The 13,561-nt window shown below is 45.9% G+C and overlaps 1 protein-coding gene across 3 annotated transcripts in view; it reads right to left on the bottom strand.

The window, feature by feature from the left end:
* CA12 (carbonic anhydrase 12) overlaps positions 1 to 4,320 on the bottom strand; it is a 58,654-nt gene extending 54,334 nt beyond the window's left edge. For all 3 annotated transcript variants that reach the window (XM_032175048.2, XM_032175050.2, XM_032175051.2), the window contains exon 1: positions 4,236 to 4,320. In XM_032175048.2, the coding sequence (XP_032030939.1) occupies positions 4,236 to 4,320 (85 nt within the window). The remainder of the gene's footprint in view (positions 1 to 4,235) is intronic.
* Positions 4,321 to 13,561: the final 9,241 nt, after the last annotated feature.

Genomic DNA, 13,561 nt, shown 5'->3' with positions numbered 1-13,561 from the left:
CTCGTGGGAATTAGTTTGCAGTAAAACTTAACTGACAGGCAATCTGGTCACTTATCACTCCTGGCATTTCCTACTTAAGCAAATTATGTTTTTTAAAAGTTAAAAAGTGAACTTGGCTTTTTTTTTTTAAAGCTGATTTAATCTCATATTATTTGTTATTCTGTTCCATTTCTTTGCCTCAGTGTTTGTAATTAATTTTGTTTTTGATTTTCAAATGTAATTGGTAATTTCTATCAAATTACACATGCACATGGCATGAAAAGTCAGATGGTTCTACAAGGCTGTTGACATTCCCTAACCATGTACTGCTCCCTAGAGCAACCACTTTGGATCGTTTTAAAATGATTCTTTTGCTATTATCACCATATCTCTATATAACATGCTAATATTGTTTTCCATTTAGGCATTATTTATTGACATCCCACTCTGGAAGAGAAGAGTTTAGATCTCTTTCTTACACTCATAGCCCATCTCCTGCTTTTATAGGTGAGGAAATGGAAGTCCACCAAGGTGAAGTGTCCTGACCAATATCATATTCCCACTAGGAGGACTCCCACCGCATTTACCATTAATTTAGCATTAGTGCCATGAACTTAGGGAATCTTCAAGTCTCCTCAATCTTTGGAGTAGTTAAGTGGAGGAGTCCAGACCCCCTGGAGTATTTGATGAGTATTATGGACCTCTCCCAGTAAAAATTTCCCTAAGCTGGCTGGGTACGGTGGCTCACGCCCGTAATCCCAGCACTTTGGAAGGCCGAGGCAGGCAGATCGCCTGAGGTCAGGAGTTCGAGACCAGCCTGGCCAACATGGTGAAACCCTGTCTCTACTAAAAATACAAAAATTAGACAGGTGTGGTGGCGGGTGCCTGTAATCCCAGCTGCTCAGGAGGCTGAGGCAGGAGAATTGCTTGATCCCGGGAGGTGGAGGTTGCAGTGAGCTGAGATCATGCCATTGCCCTCCAGCATGGGTGACAGAGCAAGACTCTGTCTCAAAAAAAAAAAAATTTCCCTAAGCTTAGACACATAAATTTTTATATCAAGTCATTTCAGAAGGTCCACAGATTCCCCCGAAACCAGCTATGGGTGCATTGAGAGGTGAGGGTCCCGAGATCAACTCCCTTGAATTAGTAATTGGATGAAGACATTCAGAACCATGGGGAAACCAAAATTGTATGTGACCCCCAAGTTTACTGCTCACCCCTTTGCTGAAACAACAATGAAAAAAAAGGAAAGAAAGCATTGCTTTCAAACCAAGCTATAGAAGACATTAAACCTCTTCTGGACATTTTCCTTCAGTCTTTTGTGTGAGAGGTTCATTATTAAGATATAATCCCAGACCTTAGAGATATAATAAGCCAGATCATTATCTCTTAGCAGGCAGAAAAGTTGGAGGCCCAGGATGTAAAATTCCACAAATAACAGAGGAGTTCACCCTTACTTTCCCCTGAGGAGGCACAGGTCACTCCAGTGATCCTGGAGGCCACTAGAAACACATCTGTTGCCTGAGCACTGCTGCCTTGCCAGCAGTTTGCATTGCACCTGCTCACATTCAAATCATAGCCTTATACCCTACATCTTCTGCTACCCTCCCCAGGGCTTGCTAATCGAGGTTTTCCCCATTGTTGGAGTTCTCATCCTCAGATGAGGCCACAGCATCACACTCTGGAAAGCTCAGGGCTAAAAGTCATAGAGTGGACATCTGGGACTGTGAGGCCTCGGTGGTGACATAGGACTGGGGACTTGTTGAAAGGCAGCAGCCTCCAGGGCAACATTCCCTGCCCTCCTCTCTGTGAGTGAGTTGGCTTGGGACTCCAGACTTGGCGCTTTGGGTATAAATGGCAGCGTCTGGAGGGGCTCAGGAGCTGGAGGGCTGGGGAGAAGCGGCGTTGTAAGTGAGGATGGCGAGTCAAGGGGGTTCATCGGGTGAGGATCAGGGCCCCAGCTCAGATCTGACCTCAGGAAGTCTCTCTAAAAGTGTGTGTATGTGTGCGTGTGTGTGTGTGTGCGCGCACGTGCACGAAAGTGTGCTTTATTCAGGAATTGCGCCCCCTGGTTCCCCACCTCTAGCTGTAAGAACAGAAGGCTTAAAAGGATTAAACTATTCCACAGGCAAGGCCAGGCCAAGGCCTCGGTGGCATCTTGAGGGAGCAGGCCCTTCCTGGGGGGGAACTGTTTCCTTCCCAAGGAAGGTTATCTGTTCCATCTGGGAAACCTGGGAGGCTCAGCCTGAAACCTGTTAGAACCTGCAGACCCAGCTGGTACTGGGCAGGGAGGTTCTCCTGAAGGGAATTCCCAGAGAAAATGCTATTTACCAAGATCCATATCAGAAGTCCTGGGTCCTGCCTGCTTCCTGTGCTGGGTGCTAGAACTTTCCCTGAGTAACCATCTCCTGGGTAGCCCAAGACTGCCTGGCTCTCCACCCCAGGTTTGGGCAGGGCAAGCTCCGCAGAATTCACTGAAATGCCCCCCAAAGCCACGGCAGCTAAGAATTCCAACGGTTTCTCCAGAAGACACTTGACTTCACCTTATTATGCTCTCTCCTGGTTCCCTGACATTGTTCTTGAACATTCTCCAATGCTGGAAGTTTAAATGCACCAGGCAGAGAGCAGATCACACTTTGACCCCATTACTCAGCTTAACTCCTCTCCACCCCCAGCTTTGGGTTCATACTGACATTCTACACCTCAGTGATTTTTGCTTTGACCTGTCCTCTAAGGCAGTTAAAAACCCAAGGAAATTGCATGAGAATTTACAGAATAAAAGCTGTGTTCTACCCAGGGGTAGGCAGTCTCCTTCCTCAGAGTGAGGCGAAAGTGGAGTTTTGACTGCAAGCTTCCCAAATCCCAACTTGGAGAACTGGGAGAGGAGATAAGGAGGAGGGAAAGGGAGAGGGAAGAGGAAGAGCAGGGAAAGTAGGGAAGAAAGGAAGGGGAGGGAGGGAGGAGAACAGGGAAGGGCAGGAAAAGAGAGAGAAGGGAGGCGGAGCTGCCCCAGAGTGAGAGGAGCAACCAGCTATAGGAAAGAGGGCCAACTAATGGCTGTTTCTCTCTTTTGTCTTGGAGCAACTTAGGACTAAAGAGATTTCCAGAGAAACTTTGGTCTCAGTGCAACTTTTGTAAAAGGAGGATACATGTAAAGTTCGTGGTTTTAAAACTTGATTTTCACTTTTACATCGCTCCTTTCTCCCACCTACCTTCTGTTTCTCCCTGACCAGATGAGGGAGATAATATCAAGCATATCATGCCAGCTAGTTGATTGGAATTTAATTAACAGTTATCCACAGCCTGGCTCCCCTGCCCTTCCCCATGGGCACCATGACCTCCAAGAGAGGAGGCTCAGAGCTTTTATGCTGCTGAGCAGGACACATTTCCCACCACCACTGCCTCGCCAGGAAGAATCTAGTCTGAGCCAGTAAAATCACTTTCGGTCCAAAATCACTTTCTTATTCCAAAAGATTAATGAACCAGCCTTGGCTGTACACGTGTTAGCTCACTGGCCCCGCGTGAGCCCACAGTTCAGGTCCCCCCTGCCAGCTCCTCCTGCCACTCCATGCAGCCTCCATCCAGTCCCTCAGCCTCCAGCCCTTTGGGAATTATTGTTCTAATTACAATCAGAAATACGCTGTGTGTGTGTGTGTGGTTGTGTGTGTGTGCGCGCGCATGCATGTGTGTGTGTACGTGCACACACATGTACATTCAGCATAGTAGAGCCCTCCTGGAGAAAAACAATGATTAAGAATGGGATGCATCATCCCTTTGACTTGTAGGTAAGACTTAATGGTAAAGATCCTCTCCTCCAAAGAAAAGCACTTACCACTGTCTGCGGGTTCTGCACAGGGGCACAGCGAACCTTTCTCTGTGCTTACCCCAATCAGAATGCCACAGTCACCTCTCTACTTTCTAAACGTGGATCGGGGGAACATTGTTTTAAATCTTGGCTTTGCATCTCCTCCCTGGTGAGCAAATTCCCAAGCCACATCTTCAGAGCTGGCGGTGCTCGGGAGTACACGCAAACATTTTAACACCAAATCTGCGCCAAGCGCCACTAGAAAGCAACGTGCTTCCCGCCCCAACCTCAGCAAAGGAAAACGGAGCATCCTTTCTTGAGAATGTACTATTTGGTACTACACCTTCCCTGCTCCCCCCAGCAATGATTTTACTTTATCATTGAAGAGCCTTCAGTCCAGGGGCGGCTGAGCGCTCAGGAGTGTTAGGAAAGAAGCAGGCGGAAACTTTACCGTTCACTGGGGCCGGGCTGGAAGGCTGTTCCTTTAAGATCACCAGCAGGATCACGGCCGCCGCGTGCAGGCTGCGCCGGGGCATCTTCGCCGGCTCCTGCGGGGCGGGCGCAGGCTGTCCCGGGGGCTCCCGGTGGCCGCTCACGCTCCAGCTGCACACCGGGACCGAGTGCGCGCAGCCCGGGTGCCGTGGCGAGTACGTCCGCCCTTCGCTCTCCTGGTTTCCCCGGGCAGCTTTTATGGAGCAACTCAACCCCAAACACTTGATGTCATCGTGCGGGGAGGGGGTGGGGGAGGAGAACGCCCTGCCCACCGGAGGGCTGGCGCCCCAGATCCTAGGTGAGTTGTAGCCTTGACTTCAGCAGCACTCTGCGGGTCCCCGGCGCTCCTCTGGGCCAGGACTGACCCGGGAACCCAGTTCTCCCAGGAGCTGCTGGCAGGCGTGGGTGAGATCCGCCTGCCTCACATCCAGAAGGGTGCGTCTAGGGATTCCTTCAGCGGCATGCCCTTGGTCGGTCACTGGTCCTGTAACAGCCCAACAAGTTCACCTTGCCCGCTGCTTAGACAGAGCCCATTTATCAAGACGGGGGAGTTGCAATGGAGAAAGTAATTCACGCAGAGCTTGCTGTGCCGGAGACCAGAGGTTTTCGTTCGTTTGTTTGAGACAGAGTCTCGCTCTGTTGCCCAGGCTGGAGTGCAATGGCAATCTCAGCTCACTGCAACCTCCGCCTCCCAGGTTCAAGCGATTCTCCTGCCTCAGCCTCCCAAGTAGCTGGAATTACAGGCACATGCCACCATGCCCAGCTAATTTTTGTATTTTTAGTAGAGGCGGGGTTTTGCCAGTTTAAGGCTGTCCTTAAACTCCCGACCTCAAATGATTTACCTGCCTTGGCTTCCCAAAGTGCTGGGATTACAGGTGCCCACCACCACACCCGGCTAATTTTTCTATTTTTAGTAGAGACGGGGTTTCACCATGTTGGCCAGGCTGGTCTGGAACTCCTGACCTCAAGTGATCCACCTGCCTTGGCCTCCTAAAGTGCTGGGATTCCAGTACTCAAATCAGTCTCCCCAAGCATTCCGGGAGTTTGTTTGTTTGTTTGTTTGTCGAGACGGAGTCTCCCTCTGTCGCCCCGGGTTGGAGTGCAGGCATGATCTTGGCTCACTGCAACCTCCGCCTCGCGGGTTCAAGTGATTCTCCTGCCTCAGCCTCCTGAGTAGCTGGGATTACAGGCACGCGCCACCACACCCAGCTAATTTTTGTATTTTTAGTAGAGACGGGGTTTCACCACTTTGGCCAGGCTGGTCTTGAACTCTTGATCTTGTGATCTGCCCAAAGTGCTGGGATTACAGGCGTTGAGCCACTGCACCCTGCCTCTGGGAGTTTTTAAAGATAATTTGGCGGGTAGGGGCTTGAGACTTGGGGAGTGCCGATTGGTCAGGTTGCAGATGGGATAACAGTGGGGTTGAAGTAACGTTTTCTTGCAGTCTTCTGTTCCTGGGTGGGATTGAAGAACTGATTGAGCCAGATCACACACAGTCTGAGTGGTGGCAGCTGATCCATCCAGTGCAGGGTCTGCAAAATAGGATGTTAGATTTTACAATAGTGATGTTATCCCCAGCAGCAATTTCGGAAGGTTCAGACTCTTGCAGCCTGACGTTGAAGGACCCCTAAACCATAATTTCTAATGTTGTAACTACTTGATTAGTCTTACAAAGGCAGACTGGTCCCCAGGCAAAAAGAGGCTCTTTTCTGGAAAGGGCTATTATTGATTTTGTTTCTGAGTCAAAGCATAAAATGAATTCCTTTCTAAGGTTAGTTTGGCCTATGCCTAAGAATGAATAAGGACACCATAAAGATTAGAAGAAAGACTGAGTCATTTAGGTCTGATCTTTGTCACTGCCATAAATTCCTCAGTTATAATTTTTCAAAGGCTGTTTCAGCCCTACTCAGAATCCCCCAAGTATAGTGCCATTTGGGCAAAAGCCTCCTTCACACTTTTTTTTTTTTCTTCAGGTGCCTGCCTGGACTTAGCACAGGTTAAGGAACTGGACAAGACAGCTACATTCACATGAGTTTCTGCCAATTGTTCAGTGCATCCTGATTAGGTTCTTACCTTCCAAGTTTAGATGCAAAGAGATGAACTGAGAATAGGAGAACAGCACAGTGGGGTACACATGAAGAGCTTATTACAATTCCCCCTAGTAACGGGTAAGTAGATGGGGCTCATGCTGGTTCAATACATCATTCCGTCCTCACTAGGAAGCTGGGGGAGAAGGTCCCTCTTTTGGGATGGCAGCAGAAGAAAGGGACTTACATTATTATTTTTTTTTAAATTTTATTTTATTATTATTATGCTTTAAGTTTTAGGGTACATGTGCACAATGTGCAGGTTTGTTCCATATGTATACATGTGCCATGTTGGTGTGCTACACCCATTAACTCGTCATTTAGCATTAGGTATATCTCCTAATGCTATCCCTGCCCCCTTCCCCCACCCCACAACAGTCCCCAGAGTGTGATGTTCCCCTTCCTGTGTCCATGTGTTCTCATTGTTCAATTCCCACCTATGAGTGAGAACATGAGGCGTTTGGTTTTTTGTCCTTGCGATAGTTACTGAGAATGACGATTTCTAGTTTCATCCATGTCCCTACAAAGGACATGAACTCATCATTTTTTATGGCTGCATAGTATTCCATAGTGTATATGTGCCACATTTTCTTAATCCAGTCTATCGTTGTTGGACATTTGGGTTGGTTCCAAGTCTTTGCTATTGTGAATAGTGCCGCAATAAACGTACGTGTGCATATGTCTTTATAGCAGCATGATTTATAGTCCTTTGGGTATATACCCAGTAATGGGATGGCTGGGTCAAATGGTATTTCTAGTTCTAGATCCCCGAGGAATCACCACACTGACTTCCACAATGGTTGAACTAGTTTACAGTCCCACCAACAGTGTAAAAGTGTTCCTATTTCTCCACATCCTCTCCAGCACCTCTTGTTTCCTGACTTCTTAATGATTGCCATTCTAACTGGTGTAAGATGGTATCTTATTGTGGTTTTGATTTGCATTTCTCTGATGGCCAGTGATGATGAGCATTTTTTCATGTGTTTTTTGGCTGCATAAATATCTTCTTTTGAGAAGTGTCTGTTCATGTCCTTTGCCCACTTTTTGATGAGGTTGTTTGTTTTTTTCTTGTAAATTTGTTTGAGTTCATTGTAGATTCTGGATATTAGCCCTTTGTCAGATGAGTAGGTTGTGAAAATTTTCTCCCATTTTGTAGGTTGCCTGTTCACTCTGATGGTAGTTTCTTTTGCTGTGCAGAAGCTCTTTAGTTTAATGAGATCCCATTTGTCAATTTTGGCTTTTGTTGCCATTGCTTTTGGTGTTTTAGACATGAAGTCCTTGCCCATGCCTATGTCCTGAATGGTATTGCCTAGGTTTTCTTCTAGGGTTTTTATGGTTTTAGGTCTAACATGTAAGTCTTTAATCCATCTTGAATTAATTTTTGTATAAGGTGTAAGGAAGGGATCCAGTTTCAGCTTTCTACATATAGCTAGGCAGTTTTCCCAGCACCATTTATTAAATAGGGAATCCTTTCCCCAATGCTTGTTTTTGTCAGGTTTGTCAAAGATCAGATAGTTGTGGATATGTGGCGTTAATTCTGAGGGCTCTGTTCTGTTCCATTGATCTATATCTCTGTTTTGGTACCAGTACCATGCTGTTTTGGTTACTGTAGCCTTGTAGTATAGTTTGAAGTCAGGTAGCGTGATACCTCCGGCTTTGTTCTTTTGGCTTAGGATTGACTTGGTGATGCGGGCTCTTTTTTGGTTCCATATGAACTTTAAAGTAGTTTTTTCCAATTCTGTGAAGAAAGTCATTGGTAGCTTGATGGGGATGGCATTGAATCTATAAATTACCTTGGGCAGTATGGCCATTTTCACGATATTGATTCTTCCAACCCATGAGCAATGAATGTTCTTCCATTTGTTTGTATCCTCTTTTATTTCATTGAGCAGTGGTTTGTAGTTCTCCTTGAAGAGGTCCTTCACATCCCTTGTAAGTTGGATTCCTAGATATTTTATTCTCTTTGAAGCAATTGTGAATAGGAGTTCACTCATAATTTGGCTCTCTGTTTGTCTGTGATTGGTGTACAAGAATGCTTGTGATTTTTGTACATTGATTTTGTATCCTGAGACTTTGCTGAAGTTGCTTATCAGCTTAAGGAGATTTTGGGCTGAGACAATGGGGTTTTCTAGATATACAATCATGTCATCTGCAAACAGGGACAATTTGACTTCCTCTTTTCCTAGTTGAATACCCTTTATTTCCTTCTCCTGCCTGATTGCTCTGGCCAGAACTTCCAGCACTATGTTGAATAGGAGCGGTGAGAGAGGGCATCCCTGTCTTGTGCCAGTTTTCAGAGGGAATGCTTCCAGTTTTTGCCCATTCAGTATGATATTGGCTGTGGGTTTGTCATAGATAGCTCTTATTATTTTGAGATACGTCCCATCAATACCTAATTTATTGAGAGTTTTTAGCATGAAGGGTTGTTGAATTTTGTCAAAGGCCTTTTCTGCATCTATTGAGATAATCATGTGGTTTTTGTCTTTGGTTCTGTTTATATGCTGGATTACATTTATTGATTTGCGTATGTTGAACCAGCCTTGCATCCCAGGGATGAAGCCCACTTGATCATGGTGGATAAGCTTTTTGATGTGCTGCTGGATTCGGTTTGCCAGTATTTTATTGAGGATTTTTGCATCAATGTTCATCAAGGATATTGGTCTGAAATTCTCTTTTTTGGTTATGTCTCTGCCAGGTTTTGGTATCAGGACGATGCTGGCTTCATAAAATGTGTTAGGGAGGATTCCCTCTTTTTCTATTGATTGGAATAGTTTCAGAAGGAATGGTACCAGTTCCTCCTTGTACCTCTGGTAGAATTCAGCTGTGAATCCATCAGGTCCTGGACTCTTTTTGGTTGGTAAGCTATTGATTATTGCCACAATTTCAGAACCTGTTATTGGTCTATTCAGAGATTCAACTTCTTCCTGGTTTAGTCTTGGGAGGGTGTATTTGTCGAGGAATTTATCCATTTCTTCTAGATTTTCTAGTTTATTTGCATAGAGGTGTTTGTAGTATTCTCTGATGGTAGATTGTATTTCTGTGGGATCGGTGGTGATATCCCCTTTTTCGTTTTTTATTGCATCTATTTGATTCTTCTCTCTTTTCTTCTTTATTAGTCTTGCTAGCGGTCCATCAATTTTGTTGATCTTTTCAAAAAACCAGCTCCTGGATTCATTAATTTTTTGAAGGGTTTTTTGTGTCTCTATTTCCTTCAGTTCTGCTCTGATTTTAGTTATTTCTAGCCTTCTGCTAGCTTTTGAATGTGTTTGCTCTTGCTTTTCTAGTTCTTTTAATTGTGATGTTAGGGTGTCAATTTTGGATCTTTCCTGCTTTCTCTTGTGGGCATTTAGTGCTATAAATTTCCCTCTACACACTGCTTTGAACGTGTCCCAGAGATTCTGGTATGTTGTGTCTTTGTTCTCGTTGGTTTCAAAGAACATCTTTATTTCTGCCTTCATTTCATTATGTACCCAATAGTCATTCAGGAGCAGGTTGTTCAGTTTCCATGTAGTTGAGCGGTTTTGAGTGAGTTTCTTAATCCTGAGTTCTAGTTTGATTGCACTGTGGTCTGAGAGACAGTTTGTTATAATTTCTGTTCTTTTACATTTGCTGAGGAGAGCTTTACTTCCAACTATGTGGTCAATTTTGGAATAGGTGTGGTGTGGTGCTGAAAAAAATGTATATTCTGTTGATTTGGGGTGGAGAGTTCTGTAGATGTCTATTAGGTCCACTTGGTGCAGAGCTGAGTTCAGTTCCTGGGTATCCTTGTTAACTTTCTGTCTCGTTGATCTGTCTAATGTTGACAGTGGGGTGTTAAAGTCTCCCATTATTATTGTGTGGGAGTCTAAGTCTCTTTGTAGGTCACTCAGGACTTGCTTTATGAATCTGGGTGCTCCTGTATTGGGTGCATATATATTTAGGATAGTTAGCTCTTCTTGTTGAATTGATCCCTTTACCATTATGTAATGGCCTTCTTTGTCTCTTTTGATCTTTGTTGGTTTAAAGTCTGTTTTATCAGAGACTGGGATTGCAACCCCTGCCTTTTTCTGTTTTCCATTTGCTTGGTAGATCTTCCTCCATCCCTTTATTTTGAGTCTATGTGTGTCTCCGCACGTGAGATGGGTTTCCTGAATACAGCACACTGATGGGTCTTGACTCTATCCAATTTGCCAGTCTGTGTCTTTTAATTGGAGCATTTAGCCCATTTACATTTAAAGTTAATATTGTTGTGTGTGAATTTGATCCTGTCATTATGATGTTAGCTGGTTATTTTGCTCATTAGTTGATGCAGTTTCTTCCTAGCCTCGATGGTCTTTACAATTTGGCATGTTTTTGCAGTGGCTGGTACCGGTCGTTCCTTTCCATGTTTAGTGCTTCCTTCAGGAGCTCTTTTAGGGCAGGCCTGGTGGTGACAAAATCTCTCAGCATTTGCTTGTCTGTAAAGTATTTTATTTCTCCTTCACTTATGAAGCTTAGTCTGGCTGGATATGAAATTCTGGGTTGCAAATTCTTTTCTTTAAGAATGTTGAATATTGGCCCCCACTCTCTTCTGGCTTGTAGAGTTTCTGCCAAGAGATCTGCGGTTAGTCTGATGGGCTCCTTTCTGTCTGCGTTTTTTTTTTTTTTTTTTTTTTTTTTTTTTGAGACGGAGTTTGCTCTGTCCCCCAGGGGGGACACTGCAAGCTCCGCCTCCCGGGTTCACGCCATTCTCCTGCCTCAGCCTCTCCGAGTAGCTGGGACTACAGGCGCCTGCCACCACGCCCGGCTAATTTTTTGTATTTTTAGTAGAGACGGGGTTTCACCGTGGTCTCGATCTCCTGACCTCGTGATCCGCCCGCCTCGGCCTCCCAAAGTGCTGGGATTACAAGCGTGAGCCACCGCGCCCGGCCTTCTGGCTGCTCTTAACATTTTTTCCTTCATTTCAACTTTGGTGAATCTGACAATTATGTGTCTTGGAGTTGCTCTTCTCGAGGAGTATCTTTGTGGCATTCTCTGTATTTCCTGAATCTGAATGTTGGCCTGCCTTGCTAGATTGGGGAAGTTCTCCTGGATAATATCCTGCAGTGTTTTCCAACTTGGTCGGACATTCTCCCCATCACTTTCAGGTACACCAATCAGACATAGATTTGGTCTTTTCACATAGTCCCATATTTCTTGGAGGCTTTGTTTATTTCTTTTTATTCTTTTTTCTCTAAACTTCCCTTCTCATTTCATTTCATTTATTTCATCTTCCATCACTGATACCCTTTCTTCCAGTTGATCACATCGGCTCCTGGGGCTTCTGCATTCTTCACGTAGTTCTCGAGCCTTGGCTTTCAGCTCCATCAGCTCATTTAAGCACTTCTCTGCCTTGGTTATTCTAGTTATACATTCGTCTAATTTTTTTTCAAAGTTTTTAACTTCTTTGCCATTGGTTTGAATTTCCTCCTGTAGCTCGGAGTAGTTTGATCGTCTGAAGCCTTCTTCTCTCAACTCGTCAAAGTCATTCCCTGTCCAGCTTTGTTCCGTTGCTGGTGAGGAACTGCGTTCCTTTGGAGGAGGAGAGGCGCTCTGCTTTTTAGAGTTTCCAGTTTTTCTGCTCTGTTTTTTCCTCATCTTTGTGGTTTTATCTACTTTTGGTCTTCGATGATGGCAACGTACAGATGGATTTTTGGTGTCAATATCCTTTCTGTTTGTTAGTTTTCCTTCTACCAGACAGGACCCTCAGCTGCAGCTCTGTTGGAGTTTGCTAGAGGTCCATTCCAGACGCCGTTTGCCTGGGTAACAGCAGCAGTGGCTGCAGAACAGCGGATTTTCGTGAACCACAAATGCTGCTGCCTGATCGTTCCTCTGGAAGTTTTGTCTCAGAGGAGTACCCGGCTGTGTGAGGTCTCAGGGTGCCCCTACTGGGGGGTGCCTCCCAGTTAGGCTGCTCAGGGGGCAGGGACCCACTTGAGGAGGCAGTCTGCCCGTTCTTAGATCTCCAGCTGCGTGCTGGAAGAACCACTGCTCTCTTCAAAGCTCAGAAATCCCCCGTCTTCTGCGTTGCTCACACTGGGAGCTGTAGACTGGAGCTGTTCCTATTCAGCCATCTTGGCTCAGGACTTACGTTATTTACTGAGCACCCGTTGTGTGTCAGGCACTTTTTTCGGGGGCTCATAACATGATACCCCAAAGTATGGCACCTTGGCGTGCTGAGTACTTTGAACTGAAGGAAATTGAAAAGGCCTCAGAAACAAGGTCTCTGACCTTCTCCCATCCTCCTGTCTCCTGCCCCTCCTTCTCCCGCTAATTGAATCATAGAAACCAGAATCCCTCTTCCCCAGGCAGGTCATAGAAACTAGAGCCCCTCTCCTCCACAGCAAGTCATAAAACCTAGAAATGTCACTCTCTCCCCTCTCCCTTCTCCTTTAAAGACCCTCATTCGAGAGGGCTCCTGCCCCATACCAGGAGAAAGCAATGCTACACAGAGAGGTCAAGAAGAATCGGAACAGACAGGCCTTGCTGGGTTCCCCTCAATCTATCACTATGAGATCACACCCTTCTGTCCAATCACATTTCTATACAGCCATCCATATTCTTTATCAAATCTAAGCAGAAACACAGTTCTCCCTGAGTCTTTGGGCCTTCATTTCTGAAGTCTCTTGTGTCACTTGTTGGCCTATCTTTTGTTATTTGAGTGTCAGCTGTGACCTTTATGATGGGGGAGGAAAGGGATCACACCTTTCCATCCCTACAAGCTGTGCTAGACTTACAGGCTGTGCTAGAGAAACAGGAGTTTCTCTAGTCTTGTTAACCTGCTGCCCCTAATATCCCCTAAATCTTCCCACTGCTGTTGCCACCACTGTAGTCATTTGTGCTTCTGGCTTCCCTGGGCCCTCCGTGTGTCTCTGCACTGCTGCAGGTGCCAGGCTTGGTTTCCTCCCCCATCTATGATCCTACTCACTGCTGCCTATGCACACTGCTCAGGCCACATGGGCTGCGGAAGGGTGTCCACCCCAGTTCTGGTACAGGACCCCTGGGTTTGTGACCTGGCCTGTCATGCCCTCTTCTCTTGGCCACAGCAGCCAGACAGGCCCTCTCTGATCTCACATCTGCGCTGACCCTCAGCCTGTGCACACTCTCAGGCCAGCCTTAGTGACCAATGAAGCCACTTGTCCATGGTGGGTTTGAAGGGATGGAGTAGCTTCTCCTCCAAGAGCCACCAAAAAGCAGATGC

This window comes from Hylobates moloch, unplaced genomic scaffold (genome assembly GCF_009828535.3).
Source record: "Hylobates moloch isolate HMO894 unplaced genomic scaffold, HMol_V3 SCAFFOLD_14, whole genome shotgun sequence".
Taxonomy (NCBI): Eukaryota; Metazoa; Chordata; class Mammalia; order Primates; family Hylobatidae; genus Hylobates; species Hylobates moloch.
This window is presented reverse-complemented; position numbering and strand designations above follow the sequence as displayed.